The 22,441-nt window shown below is 35.2% G+C and overlaps 1 protein-coding gene across 2 annotated transcripts in view; it reads right to left on the bottom strand.

Moving 5' to 3' along the window:
• The window catches only part of LOC135323507 (rapamycin-insensitive companion of mTOR-like), a 93,543-nt gene that overhangs the window by 49,752 nt on the left and 21,350 nt on the right, over nt 1-22,441 (bottom strand). The window contains exons 1-7 of one of the 2 annotated variants that reach the window (XM_064500394.1): nt 13,181-13,245; nt 11,088-11,167; nt 7,421-7,552; nt 6,247-6,310; nt 1,641-1,767; nt 464-633; nt 149-216 (exon numbers count right to left, since the gene is read on the bottom strand). In XM_064500394.1, the coding sequence (XP_064356464.1) occupies nt 149-216; nt 464-633; nt 1,641-1,767; nt 6,247-6,310; nt 7,421-7,552; nt 11,088-11,107 (581 nt within the window). In that variant the 5' untranslated portion in view covers nt 11,108-11,167; nt 13,181-13,245. Of the gene's footprint in view, nt 1-148; nt 217-463; nt 634-1,640; nt 1,768-6,246; nt 6,311-7,420; nt 7,553-11,087; nt 11,168-13,180; nt 13,246-22,441 lie in introns of those variants that run through there. The other variant, XM_064500393.1, reaches the window with a different exon arrangement.

Genomic DNA, 22,441 nt, shown 5'->3' with positions numbered 1-22,441 from the left:
CATCCTAACCTGCTATTGTATTCAATTTCAAGTAGTTTAGTACTAGTTCATTGCTTTATACTTTGTCACTTTGGAAAGAAAAAAAGTTTAATTACGATAATTAAACACAAACATAAGTGATAGCACAAGTAGCAGCATTAACACTTACTTGAGTTGTCCTTCTGCTGTGTCTGGATTATGCCTGTAGTGAAAATCTGTGTAAGGAGCTAAAATTCGCTAAACAAAAGAAAGACATGCATTACTTTCACATGAGAATACAGTTAATGAGTCTTGCCCTTTCCTCAGTCCCACTCCAATCTGTCATTTATTTCTGCTTTATAAATAATTATGCTCTTAGCCTAAACTCTTACATTTTAAACATTTTGTAGTAACAAAGAGGGTGATATTTAAAGTGAAAATTAAACATTTTAATTAGTAACATATCTTTCTAACTTCTGTCACTAAACAAGTAAACTGAACCCACCTCTAACTCTACATCTGCTCGCACATACTGTCGGGTCTTTGGATGATTAATGAGGTGCAAAACTGTAGTTATCAGAGCCTCGTTTATTCGACTTAGCTGACAATCAATCACATTTTTCAAGATGGTGCTTAAACCACCTCGAAGAGCTACCACCTCGGGATTCTGAAGTGCTAAAGAAAGAAAAAACACATCACTTCACTGAATGATAGGAAAGAAAACATTTCAAGATGTCCAATATGACAAACACAAAATGAGTAAAACTCATGGTCTTTGCAGTACAGATATCTTGTTCTTCCTGAACACTGCTGAGATGCATATAAAGCTTTTAATGGCACTGGCTGACATAAATGATAAATCAAGATTTTGGATTACATTTATCATCAACAAAAATACTGTCAGTCAGTCACCATGGTACAACAATTTCTTAGCTTATTTCTGACCAAGTGTCCATACAGTAGTCTGAATTTCACCACAAAAAGGTTTTGTGCTTCATTGGACTGACATGGACAAAATATTTATAATAGAATGTAAAAAAGTTAAAAAAAAAAAAAGTATATTTCTTTAAAACAGTTTTTATCTTGGAACCTTTGCTAGTTATTTCTCACTAATACAAAAACGAAAGAACCTTAAAAATCTGTAACCATACAGAAGTATATGGATTTAGTATAAAACACTGTCCATATCTTTACACAGATGCAGATACTGACTTCTAGAAGCCAGCTAACCACAGTACCCATTTTTAAAATTTTAAATGAAAGTGTTTAGTAGTTCTCTGTACATTTAACAGCACTTCATGTATGGTATTCTCACTATTCCCAATCCATTAGTTTTTACAAACTGTTTTCACAAACTGGAAACATCAACCGTAGTGGGGAAACATTTTTAGGACAGCAAAATGTTAATACCTAAATACAAAAGCTACCAAAGCTTAGAGGAAAGTACAATATCCCAAAATCCAATATGCAAAAGTTGTTTCAAGTGATTCTGCTTTATTATCAAATTAATGGCTAAATTTAGGAAATGTACAATTAAAAACATTAAACAACTACCTCGTTAGTTATTGATCACATGCCCTTTATTATTTGAATAAAGCTGTTTAATACACAGAAGAGAACCTCTTAGAAAACTGACAACAATCATGACAGAATTTTTCTTAATTAGCTTCCAGGCATCTTACCTAGTTCACAGATAATGGCTATACAGGCTCGCACCATTCTATCTCTTTCTTGAAGACCATCATTTCCAACTGCTATCAAAGAATTGGTTATAGAACTGGGGAACAATGAAGCATTCACAGTGATCATCTGCCAAAAATGAAAACAACAAAACCTCCGTTTTCTTCGTAATATTTCTCTACATATTTTCACTGATTCACTGACATTGTTTTCTAGATACAACCAGTTAATACATGGAACAGTCTATCTTGTCATATCACACAAATCCCCAAAAATATTCCTCTATTCTTGAAATTCTTAGTTTATGAATTTAATTGACCATTCTCCTCCTGGTTTAGTTTATTTTTGTATTATTTTACCACAATGAGAAAGAATAAAAAGGATACATATTCCAGAGAGAACTATTGCTACCTTTTTCAGATCTTTTCCAAGAATTTCTTTATTAGCAGACAACACTATCCAACGACACACAGTACATTACAAACTCTTGTAGAAGGTTCACTCACACTGCACCACTGATTCTTCAATACCTATTCTTAGATAGCGAACAGTTGAAAAAACTGTTTGGTATACAGTTCCTTAGGCAAACAAGAGGGGAGACTGTGCTGCAGGCTACAGATACAAGGACAGTCAACAGAAGAAGCTGCTACAGTATTTGGAAGATGTCAGTAATACACCTAAATCCGGTTGCAGAGTACCTGATCTTCCTAGAACTGCAGCATAATTCAACTTCATGATAGGTTTTAAAGGTATGTCACAGAAACCACAGGTCTTGCACAGATCAGATGAAAAGCAAAGATGAAACAAGACTTGCTTCCATTAATACATCAACAGTCACTCTTCGAATAAAAAATAAAAATAGCTTGCAGTAAATTTGAGACAGAATACAAGAACAGATATTAACAGCCAATGTTGCTTCACAGTAGTGAAGTTCCCCTGTGCAATGGAAATCCTCAGCCACTGGTTTAAAACAAAGACAATTTAGATTAAGGAGCAAGACTCTGTGTGCATATTAAATGGGAAGAGGCTCTGACCACAAAGGCCAAGTAGCTGCCTATTCACATTTTTTAATAGTTTGCTTAAATTAAATACTTTTATCCTGTCTCCTATATAACAGGGACACCACCAAATATGAACAGATGAAATTAGTAAGGGGAAACAGACTTGTAGTCTGACTGCTTAAAAAGGGAACAACATAATTTGTTAAAGCCCACTCAACCATGTCGCTCTTTTTTCTACTAATGAATCAAATTAAGGTGTGGGAAAAGTGCTTGATAGCCATCCAATACCTAAAACAACTTTTTAAACAAAACCTTGGTCAGCAGCCTTAATATCCCTTTCATTGCTAACACCAGCAGGCTTCTCTCCATTATTTTTCCAAAATTATTTTATTCTGCATTCATTTTAGGCTTGCCTTAGATGTCTTATAGATATTGGCTCAGCTAAAAAAGGCTAATCTTTTTTCTTTCTTTTCAGATAATGTTAAAATGAGAAGAAATCAGCCATTGCTACATAAATACATTTGAACGTTTTAACAAGTTTATTTTTGTGACATGTTTTTGAGAAACTTGTCATATATAATGTTGTCACCCACAAAACAGGAAGCTTGAAGCAAACTCTGCAGCAAACCCAAACTCTTCCCCACCTACACAGTCTTTCATTTTTATTATAGCAAAGAATAACAAGAATTAGCAAGAGAATGGGTGTACTAGACTGTTCTACAAATTGTAACTTTGTCTTCTACTCAAAATGAAGATTCACATGTACTTGCCAAAGCCCGAGAACACATGCAGCCTCTTAAGTTTGTTTTGCTTCTTTCCTTTCTTTGGTTTTGAAAAGAAAAGGATTTTTTCTTTTAATGTTAAATTCCAAGTGTTTCAGTAGAATAAATATCAGTTTTGCATTTCCTTTCCTTCTTTTCTACATATGTAAATACAGTTCTAAAGACCAAGGATAGGCAAGGCAAGGCTGCTAACAAGCAGTTATGATGAAAAAAGTAACAGACCATCAGTCTTTAAAGATTCGTTTAAAAAAGAGGAAGAAAGAAGGTGGTTCATACTATACCTCATTTTGACTTCTGCTTTGGAAATAAAACATTCTGCATCTTAAATTATCAAAATAAACAGAATGAGTTTTATTAGATGAAGAAATGCTTTCTGAATTTAGACTTTTCAAGGCTGTATTACAAAGCTTTCACTAGGAAATGTAAAGGTGATATTATAGATATTGCCTCACAGAGTATACAGTCAAAGGAAAATATGAACATACAAAGCTTTCAAAAAAAAATCAAAAGCCTAATTATAAAAGTTTAAAGCTGTTTTTCTTTTTAATTTCTGTACTACCTGCATTTTTTTTAAATGAGTTTATCATTAAATGTCTTTTATAAATTCATAAAACACGATCAACATACTACATTTTGTTCTACTCTATGGAAAGGAAGAGAAGAAACTGACGGAATGTTTTAAAGTTTTGTATCTATGCTATTCTTATATATGCATTTTTCCTATCAAAGACAAAGGTTAAAGAACCACATCCAGACTCTGGAACAGAAAACAGTAATAGTTCTGAGATGCAGATGAAACCCAGTTCAGCTCTTCAATGGCTCATTAGTAAACAGTATATCCTGCATAAGTAAATTAGCCGTGTCTGATCATTGTATTTGCTATTCTTTCTCCTCTCCTAGACCTTAAAATAATCTTTTAGGAATCCTAGTCATAAACCACTGAGTCTGTGATCTTGAAGGAGATGAGGGGAGATGGGAGAAGGGCAAGAGAAGGGTTACAAAAAGACAGTGTGAGAATACAGAATGTGCCAGCTGGGAGTTGTGCCACAGTATTCTTTGTGAGATGACTTAATGATTGGTTGCTCTGTGCCAATGTGTATTTAACTGATGAAGTCCAGGGAGGGTGCAAAAAAGGTGTTAACTTTACTGATGGCCAGGTTGGGTGGGAGCTTTTTTGCTTGTGGCTTTTGTTTTTAAGAAACAAGGGTGTCCTAGGCAGCAAAAGATGTTGAGAAACATCATTCATCCATGTAATTCTCAGAGTCAAAGTACAGCTAGTGAACCAGGGAATAGTCTTCAACAGGAGCTGTGCATCTTCAATCAAAGGAGACATCAGATGCACATACAATTCCCTCAAAGTGTTCCTTCTTTACCAGCATAACACTCACGTTCAGGTTCTCCATGTATTGGTTAATCCTGGATAAGCACTCAATCAGTTTCAATATATGATTTGAAAGAATGTAGAAATGCAGCTTTTCTGAGGCATTCTTGCAAGTCATGCAAGTTCATGGTTCTTTGGGTACACAACGAACAGAATTAGAATGAGAATCCTTGCACAACAATGGAAAAAAAAAAAAGTACTAGTGGATCTTTCAGGATCATTTTTTCAGGTCAAACAATTGGATTTATTTCTCTTGCTTCTTGTTTCAAGCAAGCCAGCAGAAGTCTTTGCTCAAGATGAAAATGCTCAAGAAAAACCAGAAATACAAGGACAAATGTCTGGCCCCAGTAAAACCAATTCATTATAAATGTGTTTCTTATTAAAGTTATCCTAGCCCTACACTGAAGCTCTTAGAAACTAGAGCCAAGAATACTTTTAAACTGCAACTTCTTCAAGGACCTGTGATGCTGATATGGGTGATTTCTCCTTCTTCTTCCTCAAGATAAAAAAACTCTGTTTAACAGTTGTCAATGAAGAATACTGTCTCTTCTGTAAGAGAGAAACCAAGTAAGCCTATTTTAAGAAAAGACATTGCACAAAATTCCATATTTTAAGCCTACACACACACACACGGACATATATACGTGCGCATCACTGAGATGAAGCACTGCTCCTGGGGAACAATTCTTTCATTCACTTCAAATTTCACGTGGGTCTTGGGTAATTTTTCTAAGATGCTCAGCAGAACAGTATAAGGAAGATAAAGAATAGCAAAGTCCAGTACAAAGGCAGAGTAAAAAGCATATTGCCTGAGCAAGTAGGTTCGGTAGCTACGTATGCCAAGTCTTCTAAGATGAGCTTGAAGACGCAACTACAACAGCTTCAAACATCTCATGCCCATGGGAACACAGCAACAAGTAAAGAGTAGCTAGGTCTTACCGTGTATCTGAGAAAAGAACTATGGATAGCACGAACACTTACAGATAAAGCAATAAGGCTGGAAGCATTCCTTAAACTGACTATTCCGGCAACGACAATTTGCCTCATTTCTCAGACGACAGAAAAGCTTCCATCCTTAACTCATGTACATTTAAACACACTATATAATAAAGTTAAGTTATTAGATAAACTTAACAGTGTGGTTCTTCTATCCTTGCACTCATTGTTTGATAGTTTCTTCACAAATATTGTTCAGTTTCATCTTCGCCAAAGAAAGGTAAGCACAATTCTTCTAGCCCACTCAAGATTGTCAGTGCTAAGAGATTAAAACCACAAGTCTCAGCAGTGCCCTTCCTTCTCCTTTTTGAATTATCAGCTATAATTGCTTCTCATATGATAATTAAGGTAAGGAATTAGCGACTGTGAGAAAAAGAACTGCTGATAGAGAAATCCTGGAGTCAGCACAGCTGACTGGCATATAAGACCATATACTGTTAGAGCTCACCTTTCTGACTAATCGAAGTGCTTGTGTTCTTTCTACTTCATTACTCTGCTGTATGTCAATGCACCTGAAATAAGTTAAAAAATATATTTTGTTTATAACAACACTAACTTTCACCATAACTGTTAACATCTCATTGTTAATATTCATGCAACTGAATAAACATTAAAAAACTATGACCAATTGTTTAAGAATTCTGTCCCTTAGCAAGCATACTTATTATTTCAGTTATCCTCATTATAAGTAAACCATTAGAACATTCTCAAATATACAGTAATGAGACAGAAAGGCTTCAACAGCAAATCTGAGCTAGCTGCATTTGCCGCTTCAAGTGAGACTCAACAAAATATTTATATTTCACATCAACATTTGTTCTGTCTCCTCATATCAGAAAATCCCCCTTACCCCAACAAAATTAGAAGTGCACACTAAAATTGTGTCTATATATGCATGTGCGTATCTATCTCTCTATAGAAATACATTATTTGAATAAAGCTGTTTAATATGACCGCAGAGAAGAGAACCTCTCAGATATATATATTTATATAGAGAGACAGATAGATACACACACATACACCTCAATACATTAAATTTGACAAGATTTTAACGAAACAAGCACTAGAGATGATAATAGTTAGATGTACTCATCATGCTGATCTTATTATCTCATTGTTAGTTTGCCCTCTGGTATTTTTCTGTTGTGTCATAGGTTATAGTTAGATTATAAATTCTTGGGCATGAACTATTTTTTTTCTCTTGTCTTTGTACAACAGGCTCCTAAGCACTGCTAATACAAAGAATCAGAACGAACGCCATAAAACAAGTTAGGACGTAAAAATTTTAAAGGCTTCAATCTCCTAATAACACCACAAATTAATTAAAGATTAATACCATATACAGTTCAAAATTAGCTTAAATTTAAGCACATCTAATTTTTTTTTTAGTTTCCTCATAGTATATCATATATTCAGTAGCATTTGATTTGGATTAGCTGGTGTGATGTATTATCCCTCCATTTTTCAAGAAAGAAGTTGAAGAAAATATTCAGTATTGAAGAAAACAGTCTTTTATAAAGCTACATATCAAGAATGTAAACAGACATGAAAATATCTTTCCTCACCTTTCTCAACCATGGTAAAACAAGAGATTACAAGGATTGTAATGAAAGAAAAATTACCTGGCTATCAAGTAATCCACTTTCAACTTTAGCACCTTCTGGAGAATACCCGAGTCTCGAATGAGATACCGGAGGGCTCGCAATCCTGCTGCTCGCACCTCTTTTGCTTCATTCAGTAAAGCTAACCGCAGACTACAATGAAGAAAACAAAGCAGGAAAACAATTCTATAGCAGCAGGTAGACTTCACCATCTGACAGGCAGCTAGTACCTACTAATTTAAAATAAAAAATCTAACGTTTAAAGAGAAGTATTCTGCATTAATTTTGTGTCTTTGCCATATATACCTGTACAGCCTAGAGGGCAAACCTTCACCTTGCCAGCAGATGTAGACAATATATTAGTCTGAAGAAAGCCAAAAACCAAACTTAAGAACAATTCCTACATCCCTGAAATTATATATTACCAAGACCTGTACCTGACTTGCTACTTGACAAAACAGATGAGCACAGTATTAGTCCCCAAAAGGTATTCCAGATTAGTTACAATTTTCAAGAAAATTAACAGGTGGAGAATATTTCCCCCTCCGCTGGACTGTCACCCCATAAGCATAAATCCTAATCCACTCATTAAAGATGCTATGGCACCAGTATTTCAATGCTTACATGAAATGTTACAGAAGAGTCAAAGAAAAATACGTAATTTAGGCAACCCCACACAAAATAAACTGCTACAGATTTCATTTCAACATTTAATTGAAATGTATTTCTCTGTATACAAATTTTGAGAGCATTTTGCTTGCATCATGGTAACCTTTCCTAAACAAAACACTCATCATAATGCAATTGCCTAAATTCACTATCTAGGCAAAAAGAAAGGCAGGAGCATTTGAAGATCTCCAGAGATGGAATTCGAAAGTATAAATGGACAAATCACCCTTCTGCAGGCCCTCATAAGCTTCTGCCCCTCTTCCTTGATAAGCAGGAAAAAAAAAACCAACAACAAAAAAACCACTTAGCCACATATTTTAGTAGAATTGTTCCGTTTCTTTTACTATTCTGGGTTGCTCACGGTAATCAGTTACCATGGTTGCAGGGTAATCAATTTTTCCAAGGCCCAAATCTTCTGAATCTTTCTGGAGATTAATCAGTCCATATAAAAGTCTCTACTCCTAGGTGATGTCCAGACGCAGAAAGGCTACAATATTATATGCAAATAAAGATGAACTAATTATTACCTTCAGCACCAAGTAGGGAATTACCTTAGGAAGACCATCATTGCTGTAAAATCAAATACGATCCTTCGTATGAGAAGAGTGCCACTAATTGTCTTTATTTACTTCAAGTTGAGCCAGTAGCAAATAAGAAACTGATTCTTATTATTGTGAGGTTAAGAAAAATTCTTCCTCTAAAAAAAGATGAACTGGAGGATGGATTTGTTTCCAAATCATTCAAGAAAAGCAAAGACAAGGACAGACAAGTAACTCTTCAAGTGTGTTAAGTAGATAATAGGTATGCTTTAGATCATGAATCATACTTTTTCTTGTGATGCAGATTTACATAACTAGAAGCCTGAGGGATGAGCACACAAGAATTGGTTCTTCTCAATGACACTCTTCCTATTTGGACTGCCTTCGAATTTGTGATTTGTTTAGATATGCCAGTTTAAGAAACCTCATCAAAATTGTTTCTCTTTTTAAGATAGAAGTTACTCACTTCTCCTCAGTGAATTAGTGCCATTACTATCCACGATATTTCCTGTTAGAACAACCAAATTCTCAATCTGGATTTTTTTTTTTTCCTCATCAAGTAAACCACTATTTATTTTTACACTGGAGACAAAAACTTTTCTTGAATGGCATCACAAAGTGATATTTAGACATACAGTTTCTCAAAACTAATTAGTGCTTTGAAAGCTTGCTCTACAACACAACAGAAGGATATTCTTAAATTGAGGATAGGAATTAAAGAATTGACAATACTGAAACCACTACAAACGACAACACTATCATGAGGTCCAATATCCAAAAGAGACAGTACCAAAAAGGGACATGTCACCAGCTTTAAATAGTGATGATACAATGAAAATATATGGTTAGCCAGAAAGACCTAGCTCTAAAACAAAGACGATAAAATCCATAAAGGCATAGTGGAAGTAATGCCATATAGAAATGTACAAAACTTTTCCATTAAAACAAAACACTGAACTTCAAAACCTGAGAGAATGTAGGCTAAGCAAAAAGTGAAATCTGACCTCAAGAAAATTCAATTAATATATGCTACTGCAGGCAAAAAGAAAAAAAAACAATTAGAAAAATATGAGGGGGATCAGATGTATATGTTCCCATTTTTTTCAAGTATATCACAGGCAGGAAACTTGAAAGATGAAGTAGATGCCCTTTGTACTAAGCCTTTGCTTTGGAGATCTACTTGAAGATTCCTGTCCTAAACCCCTTCTTTATGGTATTAAAGATGGAGTAGTTGCAGAAGAGGAAGTGATGGAAGATCTAGAGGAAACTCATCAGCAAGTATTATCAGTAACCCACCAAGCTTCACATCAAGGTGTCTGGAAAGAACACAAGCATGAACTATCTGTGTATAGCACCTCATTATAAATAGCCATGGCCAAGAGGGGAAAAAGGTGATAAAAGGTCTATACAAAAAGCATTCCAAAGCTCATCCAGGTGACTGCTTATCAGAAATCCTTAAAATATATCTAGTGGACCATGTGAAGCAACCAGAATAGTTTATGCAAACTGTATTCCACTGGTCTTTTGAAAGACTTCAAAGGAGTTACTATACAGAGGAATCACTTTCCTAACTTGGCAACCAAAACTTTAAAGCAAGGTGTTGCTTAAGATTGTATTAAGGGACAAATATGTTATAGAGCAATGAAAAGTAGCTTCACAAATCAAAAACTGAAAAGATGAATAGCAAAGAACAGAAATGAATGGGAGATTTTTATCTAGACAGCAGTTAACTACTAGATTCACAATCTCCTTTGGTAGACAGCAGTTAATATATGATTCATAATTTGGAAAAAGGAATAGGGAGGGAAAAAATACAGAGGATGATGTTATTTATGTTAATTAGAGTAGGATGGGATTTTGAGAAACTTCAAGGGAACTTAAAAATAATCTGTATGAATAGTTAACAAGATGGTAAAGAAAATGCAGGATTGTTAAATGTGACTTAATGCACACAAGACAAAAACTGTTTTATTTACCCATACAGGATTCTAAAATAGCCATCCAATCAAGAAAATGATTTTGATATCAACTGTAGATCACTCATTGTGCATCCGTGGCTGAAAGAGCCAAAAAGACATTATGATTGTGTAAGAGAAAGTGAGCTTTACCAAGAACATGAAATATTTTACACATAAATGCATAGTATACTCTTAACTGGAAAACTAAGTACAATACCACTTGCCCCAGTATTCTAAGTGTTGCTGCAGAAATAAAAGGCATTTCATAAGACAGCATTAAGACTGATAAAAAGTCTGGAAGAACTAACAAGGGATGGAATAAGAATATTAACTACCTATTGTAAGCTCATTCTTGCACCTTTTTCCTGAAGCATCTTCTCCACTCACTACAGAACAATAACAATGGTTACGACAGACCTTTCTTCGCTTCAGTCAGGTAGTTAAGAATATTCTGAACTTTGCTTTTATGGCCAAAGCCTCTTGGCACATTACTAAAAGACCTCAAAAGTTTCTGAGGCCTACCAACACTCCATTTTCTTCATGGCTCAAGGCTTCCTCTCAGCTGTCAATGGTATGATGCTCTGGGAACCGGCAAGACCCATCTACACTGGGAATGACAACAAAATGTGTCACTATTATCTCCATCTGCTGGCAGGAAGAAACTATAATCAGGCACCTGGACTAACAAAAATATTAAAAAGGGAATGAGTTCTAAAAACCAGATCCTTAATTCAAGAATAATTGCAGTCTTGAGTTTGCTTAAATATTCCCTCAAGGCTATTGACCCTCAAACCAAGAACTTCACAGGAAATCTGTAATTTTTCTTGAGATCATTAATCCCTTTTAGTTTAGTGCTTTAAAATTAGCAATGCATACTTCACAAATTCACAAAGCTCACAAAGCATTTCTTGTATCCAAATTTACTTTCTCTTTTTCAAAGAGAAAGAAGTTTGTTCTGTAGCATAAACAGGTTTCCTATGGAAACATAAGATACTGCTGAGAACATCATCAGCACAAATGACAAATTTACATGCTATTTCCAAAGCACTATATGTACTTAGTGGTCTAACTCTCAAAGTCATTTCCTAAATTAATTGAATCAGAAGTCTGGTACTTGCAAATTACTCAGAATGGGTATACACTGTATATCAAAACAACCTGCAAACAAAATACTACTGCAGAATGTCTATAATCCTGTAGAGCAAAATTTAAAACCTTGCTTGAGAAGTGCGTATTTCATAAAAACAGTCTATCCTATAAATATTTCCAAGCAACCAACAATCAGCACAATAAGGTTGTTAATATCTCAGTATTTGGGCTGTACCTCTGAGCTTGAAAATGATCACTATTGCAGAATAATCTACATACATGCATATAAAACTTGCTTCTCATTTACATACGCAGGGGAAGCACTGGACTGACCAGAGTAACATCACTAACCAAGATCATATTCCTGTGCAATGTCTTTTTATTTTTTTGAAAAAGCCATTTTTGGCATTCTTCTTAGTAGGGGACAAATTTTCTTCCTGTGTCTGTTTAGAACAATATTTTTTTAATCTGTTGCTTATCCATATCCTTAACTGTATTTGCATTAGCAGCTCTTTCTGTAAACAGTCCTATGAAAGCAACCCCCCCCCTTTTTTTTTAATATAGATTGATAGATATCTCTCTGTATGCAAACTTGTAAGACTTGTATTAAAGAACTACCTGGCAAGTAATTTTTAACTTATACTCTTAAGTGATGTTTAGTCCCATCATAAAACATTACAATAGATTACATAAAGATTGATATCAGGAGAAAATAAACCATTAAAGCTCAGAGCAAAACATGCATTCACAAAAATATACTTATTAGCATTTTTTAAATTTTACTTCTCTAAGGGGAAGTAAGTAGTATTTGAGAAAACAAAACAATTTACAACATTTCTGCAAGAAGCGATACAAGTTTCCCCAAAATTTTGCCTAAAGAGTGACACGCTTCACTAAGCTTGCTTTCTTAAATCAGATGACTAAATGGAGAAAACCCCAAATCATGTTAAATATTAGTTCTCTGTTGTTTCTGCCACCAATGCTGAGCTTCAGGACAAATTTACCAATGTCTGTGCAAAAACATAGAAGTTCTGGAAATGAGCACGTAGTTACTTTTGATTTTCAGAAATGGTGACAAAATAGAGGAAAATTCCACTTGACAGTACATACACAGGATGTTTTACTTGCAAGGAAAGTGATGCTACAAAGCCAATTGTATCAATCAAATTAACATGAAAAATTTAGCTTCAAATCCTGGTTCTCCTTAAAGAGTTTGCTCCACGTTCTATGAGATTGCATTTTTAGGAAAAGTGTCTTCTGCAACTAGTGAGATATTTAGGAGTATTTCTACATTTATGAGGAATAAAATAAAGAAATCCACACTTTAACTTGAGGTTTTTTTCCCTCTGCCCAACAGTGTAGCATGTATTTCTGATTTTACCTGTTAAAATATTTGTAATGTATATATTTAATAATGGAATTTTCAAACACATTAGAACTACAAAATAGTAGCTTAAAAGTAAAATTGGTTTTATTCGACCTAGAACAAGTACCCTACTATTAATCTAGTATTCCTTACTACTTACCATATTATGATGCTGTCATAAGTAAAACCTAGTTTTTCTTCAGCATGGCCAGTATTACAAAGAAGCTGAAAATAAAAGAAATCATCCGTTATTTATAACTCTCTAAAAACCTGAAAAATGTCTGGTAATGCTTTCAAAGAAACCTGAGGAATTAAATTCATCTTTCATTCACTGCAATGGAAAGGGTGCCAGCTTCACACTGCCTTGAAAGCCTCTGCTGCTGGTATTCCATTCATATATACGCCAGCCACACACAGTCCTTTGGCCTCTTACTAGATAAAAGCTTGTACAATTGTGTGAGCTGCCTGTTGGTACATTTTTAATCTCCACCTACTTCAGGTTGCTCGCCTTGCTGCCTTTCAGCTCTGCTCAGAAGAGTGAGTAGTTGGGAAATTGGTAAACAGCCTGAACACAGATGAAAGACTGAAGTCAAAGCGCACACGACATTTGCATTCAAAAAGAGGTAGGGCTGCAGGGAGAGTCTTGAAGCAGAGAAAGAAACCGATGAACCATGCTCGTGTTTTGCAAGAGCAAAGGCACATGAAAAAATTCAGAAGGAGCCACCAATGACAAGTGTCCCATAACTGACCTTGATTTTCAGTGGTACAAAACATCACAAATTCTGCGAAATCAATGACAGGCCAGGCTCACGGTGTCAAAAGTTGAATTCACACACACGCAGGAGACACCCATAACCTGTAGCAACTTCTGAACAATTCAACCATATCTGTCAGTTCTGAGCACAAGACTGAAGATTTACAAGTGCAGTATTTGTGTTCAAAACCAATCTCAAAGGAGAAAACTAGAGTATGCTAACATTTTAGCCTCTTGAGAAAAGAAAAACAGTCTCTAAGAAAAGCTGCTGCTGTTCTCCTTTGGAATAGTGGCAGTAAAATTCCTAATAATCTCATTTACTATGCTAAAATTATAAAATACTTTAATACTAGGCCCAAATCCCAAAGTACTTTTCCAAGCACTTTCAAAAACTCCAGTGACTAATAATGGCTGCAGTAGATGTGCACTTTGCCCTCTCTTTTCAAAAAAGTATGCATTCAGTTTTAAACCAGTGCAGTATTAACAGCATTTCCTCAGTGAGAAATTCAGCAAGTGTTTATGCTAACGAACACCACTCTTCTGAAATTATAAAAACAATTCTGTGCCATATTCATTTTATGTATTTAGTACTAAGCATAAGAAACTTATTACAAAAAAAGTTAACTTGAAGTTGTTATAAGTTGAAATATTTAACATGTCCCGTGCTTCCATTACGTTGTTCACTTCCACCTAAAAATCAGCATATTACTTAAAAACGGAATTTCAGTGCAAACTGATTTCATTAGCATGATGGTTTAAATTCAAACAATATTTGGGTTTATGCTCAACAACTGCAAACTCTTTCAAGGACCACGTTGCATTTTAAGAAATTATTTTTCATCTTGCGAGAAAAGCACATAGTGGTAACACTGAAACCCAATGTTAAAATAAGAAGATACATTAATAAATTGGCCTGGATCCACTCCATATTTTGGCTCAAATCATCTTAGCTATTTGAAATATTTTGGATTTTCCATTTTTTTTATAACAATGGCTATACTCAAAGGTGATTATAAAATGTAAGAAAAGTTACTATACAACCTATTTTTCCCCACCTTTCAAATTTACGTGATAATAAAACTAGGCAATTGCATGCATTAACTGCTTATGACAGTATGTCACATCCCACTATCAATCTATTTTTATGCTGTGTTGTTGGACTGCCTAAGGCCACCACTGCTGCTTTAGCATTTCTATTGACATTTTATGAACTGTAAAAATTGGCTGGCAGAGTGTAAGCAAAACAGTGTGAGAAGATAGTGAGTAAAAATACTTCATTGCTCAGTTTCAGCAAACTGCATCAATAGTTGTTTAGGCTTATCATTTACAAATCTAAACTTTCCTCATCATTCCACCCCCCACACGAATGAGAAATCCTACTTTGACTTACCAGATCACCCTTAACAGCCTTTTTTTCTGCTTAAAAGGACTGAATAATATTTCTGAGGTAGGAAAAAAAAAACATCTCTGGGAAAGCAAAAGATAAGTAATACAACAATTTACAAAGTAGATGCATTTCAGCAACAGTTGAAAATAAGTGCAATCCTTCCAAACTCAATGCAGAAGAGAAACCTGAGTCTTTCCAATATTATACTTCAAATAAAAATTATACCACTGCTGAAAAATTCCACATTATTTAAAAATAAATAGATTAGTTACAGATTAGATACAGAAAAGTATCTTCTAATTAAAAGAAGTTAAAAGACTATTTACCAGGGCAAATTGGAAAAAAAAAAATCACAAAATAAAATAATTTAAGCTACATTAAGTACATGCAAAATTCTCCTCTATTCTTAGTTTGTTATCCAGTCCATTGATCATACAATAACATTTCTTTGATAGAGATTTTAAGTCCAGTTTAAGTCTTGATTCAGAACAGAATGAAGGTTAATGTAGTTCTGTTTACACAGCAAAGAGGAATCACATTAGCCTAATTCAAACAGGGTTTCACAATTCTGTTTTCAATATGGTATTTTACCCAGGGAGCACAATAGTCTATGCACAGAATTCACACTAATATAAGAGTTCAACAGGAACTATAACCAGTGGCAGTGGCTATGTCATGTAATACAGTACTAACCAGCAGTAGAAAATATGTTACCTTCTCAAACAGTTAAGACTAGGAGATGGAGGTTTCATTTTCCACGAGCCAAAGAACACGTCTCCCAAATCTCAGCAGCCCCCATGAATTCTTTTACCCTCACTATGTATCACAGTGTAAGCAGTTATAAGGGTTTGAAAAGGTTTCTGCTGCATTTTTGGCTACAATATTACACTATCACAGTCTCTTAAAATCATATCTTTTCATTTGTTCTGGAAGAAACAAAATTACTTCAGGACATTAATGTCATTTTATCTGAGAGATTGCTTTACATGCAAACCTTTGCCATCAGTGCATCTATTTTTAATGCCAATAGGTTCAATCAATGTCTTTCTACAATCAGGTCAATTTAATCATACCACTACCATTTTCCTTCATGGCTCACTACTTTACTTTTATTAATTTTATCACAACTTCCTTCTCCACTTCCTCCTACTTTCTCATATTTACTCTATTTTTATAACTTTTACAACATATCACCAAATGTGTAGCAGAAGGGAATGGGGAGGTTATAAGAAAGAGAAATAAATATACAGTGGCAAGCATTAAGCAAAATTACTAGAAAACATGCACATACAAGATGTACATAAAAATATCCTGTATTAATCGGTTACTTTTTGAATAAAAGATCTGCTATGCCAAAATTGATTTTGAAGATATTTTTGGAAATACAGTGAAAGCTGTTCATAAGAAGGTAAAGATTGTGATCATGCAAGATAAAAAAAATGGAACTGAAAGGCAAGAGTTTCTTACATCCAGAAATGCTAAGAATCATATCTTTAACATACAAGCATTTTTTCCATCTTACATCAGCTCTGAAAATGAAAGTTTAAAAAAAATGCTTCAGAACTTTTAAGATATTATGCAGCTGACTATGACTATCACCACATTCCCCTTTCCCTCAATCTACCCCTGCAACTGTGTTGTAACTGAAACGAAGTCGGTAACAACTTGTGACAAAATGCAACATTAAAAACTAGTTATTTAATGAATAACAGAAATCACAATTAAATGATTTCTTCTCTGCATCTACTAAACCCCACCTCCTACAATACCTTTCTTTCACCTCTCTTGCCTGCTGTCAACACTCCCCACTACCTCTATCCTCCACACAACACTTAAAGCTCCAGCCTACGGCCCCATCCCCTCTTTAATCCTCTCCCTCGCCCTAAAGCAAAAGTATCTTACCATTCCCACTCAGTCCTTGCCTATTGCCTCTTGCCTTATGAGTAGAGCTGATTCTGAGATAGACACACGCTAGCAGGCCAACAAATGCCATGTCTCAGTTTCCTGATGAATCAGGCACAACAGAATTGAGATGTCCCTGCCTGTGCCTTTCACCAGAACCTCTTCAGGACTATGAAGCTCTCCAGAGCAACCAAGCCCTCCCCAGCCACTAAGATACTGAGGGTTGAGGAGTAAAGCTCGTTTAGTTTTGTTACAACTCTTCCCTAATGGGGAAACCAACAGGCACAGCAGCAGGAAGTGGATGCTGAGGAAATAACAGATTAAGCACATTTAAAACTTCACCCAAATACTCCCTCAACCTTTCTCATTATGAGGACTAGTAGAGGCAAAACAAATCTACCAAACAGCCAACTTTCATCAAAGTTGTACGAGACAACACCTAGAAAAGGAAATAAGCTGTATATACGCATATGTACGCACACACTTGTGTATATATATATATATGTATAGGTACGTACATATGTATGTATGTTTACTGGTGGCAGACTACCACCAAAACAAACTAAAAAAATTAGAAGGCACTTACTCTTACACACGCTGTCATCACTACACTTCACATACGGAAGAATTCTTAGCATTGCTTATCATCGTTGCTCAAAATTGAGCAAAATAAAAGCCTTGCTTAGTTCTTTAGAAAATAACTTAGAGTATAAACAGAAGTAATGAGAAGAAAAATTCTGTTTTACAGCTATAAAATCTACATCAGTAGAGAAGTGCTTTACAGTTACCTTTCTCCCATCCTTCCTTCAATGACATTCAAAGTTGCAATCATTTAAACACTACATCATGCAAAATCCTTGAAAACAAACATTTTAGTTTATTTTTCCCAACAACATCAACACCCCCCCCCATTGAGACATTTTCCCATCATTAATTCCTCACCACCTTTTCTAGCTAAATTCTAACAGCATTCACGAATAGATAAAAACTGCACATAACTCTGGCACATGAAAAACTGGAAAAAACATAAACAGTTAGGTGCAGTGAGTAAGTTATCTCCCTTCTTGTATCTACTAATGATTGTGTTCCACTAAGACTATGGCTTATTTTAGTGGTTGCCTGGACCACGGTTTCACATTTATCTCTATAGGTGCATTGTTTAATGTCAATCTATGCAAAGGGAACTATAACAAGAAAAGCAGGAATTTTTCTCAGAAAGCAGGCTGCAAGATGAAATAGATGCCAAACTGTTGGTCCTGACAGATGACTAATTTCAAGTATTTGCAAACTTTTCAAGGGACTAGATTTCTTCTGACGGACCCATAAATTAGTAGAGCTCTTGAAGCTGCTGTGCCCACAACAGCAGTCTGTGGACACTGGTCAGATCCAGCAAGTGCTCTTGAAATGCAACTACATTATCATTTTTGTTTGGATCATGAGTGCGCTTCTGAAGTGAGCCTCCTGTCATTCCACTTACTGTACTTTGGCTCGTATCCTGAGTGGTCTTGAGAGGAAATTAAAGCAGAAGATGTGTTCCAGGAACTCACCTAACATGCTTCAACTGTTAAAGGGCATTCAGTTCACAGGACTAGATTAGAGTTAGTCCAGAGTAAGCACTCCTCACCAAATGCATTTAGTGTGGATATTAACTCCTCAATACCAACTGTTTTCCTCTGTACATGTGCTCCCACCACGCACCCACTTGCTAATGTAGAAAGAAACTTGATCTTACCTTGAAACTCGAACAGAGTCATGAAACTTGATCACAGTTATGACTTTAAGCGCAACTAACAGACTGCATGGATACAAGATTCTGAATCTGATGATAATTATTAAAGTGTGTGTGTGAGCGTATTTACACAAGAGAGAAAGAATAGATAAAACTGACTGAAAAAAGTATATGCAGTATTAGTTATTAGCGGTTTCCTTGTGTTCCAACGCCCCCTTTACTTATGTATTGGCTTTCTTAACAGTTTACACAATGTAATGAGTTTACACAATGTAAAGAGGATTTATAGCTATAAAAGAATTTAGAAGTTCTGCAAGATCAGAATTCAAAATGTTTCAGTGATTTGACAAGAATGTCCAAACTGGATAGGAAAAATAACGAGATGAAGGGAACACTGTATCGTATCACTCAGTGTACCACACGGTAAGAAAGATACGGAAAAGCTGAAAGGAGTCCAGAAGAGAAATACAAGATACCCAGAAAACATCCAGAATGTCAAATACAATAACAAATTTCAAAAGAAACGAGCATAAAATGCTACTTTAAAAAAGTGGTGGTCATGGTGGGGTGAGTGGAACCACATCTGTAGAAAGTACAAGGATGTATGCAACAGCCCTTCCCACCCATCCCCCATACTGCAGAAGAAAGCAAAACAAGATCTGTGAGCAAACTATAAACCAAATGAGTTAATGTCATGCAGTTTCCAAAAAGGCAAATTTTACCCTCAGAAATATTAACAGGATTCCATTATGTTCCAGATAAGAAATACTTCTTTCACTTTATGGGCTGCTCACAAAACTGGGTGAGGAACAATTCTGGGCACCAGATTTTAAGACCGGAAAAACTGGAAAAAGTGTAGCAGAAAAATATATAAGATGATCAGAAAATACATCCATGAAGGCTAAGCAATTGGGTTTATTTAGTCTAGGAAAAAAGCTGGCAAAAGTAAGGTTGGATTGATGCATGTTTAAAAGAGGGGGAAAAAAAAGTCATAGAAGGCTGTTATAAAGAAGATACTGTTCAGCTGGTCCTAATGCTTTGTGTATTTGCTTAGTCATAAATGCTTGGTCTTAAACACGCTTAAGGCAAATTCAGTCTTAACTTAGGCACTTTCTGCCCATTTCACCTTTAAACAACATTAAGCAGGTTAATCATTCTAGACCAAACGCAGTGATTTTTGTAGACAGCTGAATTCCTGACAAAGCCAGGTATAACCAGCATGTTTTTGTCTTTAACAATTAATATGCAATGTCATTGTAACTTAAGTCTGTAGGCGCCAGCAGAACAAGAACACTAAAGTCTGCTTTGTATGTTAGCATTTCACTACATATTATTTGAATTCTTTAATATTAAAAAAACATTTTTGCTTAATTTCAAGTGTATTTTTGTTTTGCATTTTTTGTTAAAACTACCTATCGATCAACTCTAAAATTCACATTTTTTGATATAATGGTAAGTGAATGGGAATAGTACAGATTCCTTGAGTGAATGATTTAATATTAGCACAAAATTATATTTACTCTAGGCCAGACAATGAGTAACTTGCAGTGAAGTTTTTTTTTCGTGTTTACTGTCAGCTATGAGTTTTTCATGCTACTTGGATGAGTCATAGCAATATGAGTAACACATCAACAAGTCTTGGAAACAGTAGCTCCAAACAACAAAACCACAGGAGGTCAACAGCATATACAATTTGGGTGTATATTCAAATCATTCAAATTTATATATAACAATATTCACAGTAATTAATAGGTAAAAATATGATATTATTCTATGGATCCAATTGTTGTCCCATTGCAGTTACTGTACTGTAATTTTGGAAATACAGTTTGAACCACCATAGGCAGTGAGAGACTGCTTAGCAGGTTTTAGTCTCTCCTTTTTCCCATAGGAAACTACACAGAAGCTAAAGAGTTTTTGCTTGATTTAAAATAATTGTTTCTAAAATCTTTGGCATCACTCTTGCATCAGAGGAGTCCTTACTGAAACTATAGACTCTGGATTTGCATCCATTTACTCTTCAAATTTGTTCCACAGCTGAGTGTTCCTAAGGGGATGTTTTATTCTTATCTGCTATGTATTTCATCATGGGGTATCAGGTTTTGGCCACAGTGGTATAGTTTTTTGGATGAACCTTATGGTCAGTCAATATTGCATTCAGATTCAAAGATAGTTGGGCTTTGCAAATGACAGCCAAGACTCTGAAACAACAACAGAAGCAGAACAAGAAACAATGCAAGCACATACGAATAAGACAGATGCACTCGGTGAAAACCTCTGTAGCACCACATGCTATCCATAGCCCAGTTAAATTAAGCAGCATAGTCAAAAGTTAACAGATATATAAACCAGAGTAGCAAGAGCTCATTAAATAATGAGGAAATTAGTTCCTACCAAATTGAAAAGCAGCATTTTTTTGTATTATTGATGCTATTACATTGTTAGGGTTAAGCTAAAATGATTAATCAAGTTTCATTTCGTCCTTAAAGAAACAACTTTCTCTTTGAATTAAAATGAAAAAACCTTATAATAACGTCTGTGAATTTTTTTGCACTGCATTATTTAAATATGCTTTTAAGTTTAAAAAGGTATAAAGGATCTCTCAAACTAATAGTAGAATAAGCCATCTATAATAAAGCCATCTAAATGATTATTTCAAATCCAAACCTTATTTTCCACTAGGTATCTACAATTGTAGAGTCCTTCTGGCTTTCAGTATATTTCCACTAGGTAACTACAATTGTAGAGCTCCTTCTGGTTTTCAGTAATGTATCACTTCCTAACTCTCTTGGGGGTGGGGAAAACCCCAAAGAAATAACCAAGAGGTTTTGGTATTAATCAGCAGAAGTTGGGAAACTTCAAGGTGCCTATCTAGCTGGCCATACAAAGGAAAGAGGGCTAAGCCTAGTCAGCTTACTGAAGCTACAGACACTTGACTGTAGTTTATGAACTGCAGTGCTGACTGAAGGTGTCACTGACCATTTACTAGAGGTCAACTCCTCAAACCGTTTACACGTCAAAATTCAGGTTTGATTAAATAGTGATACAGGTGATTTGAAGGCACATGATTATTTTTGTCCAATATAGATTAGAGAGTACTTCATAAGCCCTTCTGCCTGTAGAACTGTGGCTTCGGGTATCAGGTGATGAGAAGTGGATAGGGAGAAGGATACCGAAATCTGCCAAAGCTGCAATTTTTTTTTGGGGGGGGGGGGGGGAAGTACCTCTTCCTAGCCTAAATATCACCAGAACTGTGAATGCTAGTTTCTTAGAGCTGAACTTACATGTTTCAGCACCTGTTAGGCAAGAATAACCTATGTTCGACAGTCAAAGAGCCAAGAATATGAACATTAATGTTACTACTAATAAGAAGTAATAGCTAAAATTTGATGAATGAAATGTAGGTTTGAATAAAATATCCTGCATGTAGCATAATTATGGGTGCTGTAGTGACTCAAATGCCACTAGTTATGGTTGACTTAATGACAGGAAGGACAAAAGAAAAAAGGATTTCCAATTCTTCAGCACAGGAATATCACACAGACTGTCTACCTCAGAGTATTATTCTTGTAGATAAAGTAAGAAATCCTGTTGACTGATGACCACTATTATCCTAAACAATTTTATATAAAATCATTTAACTTCTGTA

The sequence above is a fragment of the Dromaius novaehollandiae genome, chromosome W (assembly GCF_036370855.1).
Source record: "Dromaius novaehollandiae isolate bDroNov1 chromosome W, bDroNov1.hap1, whole genome shotgun sequence".
NCBI classification, from domain to species: domain Eukaryota; kingdom Metazoa; phylum Chordata; class Aves; order Casuariiformes; family Dromaiidae; genus Dromaius; species Dromaius novaehollandiae.
The sequence above is the reverse complement of the archived record's forward strand: the minus strand, read 5'-3'. Positions and strand labels throughout refer to the sequence as shown.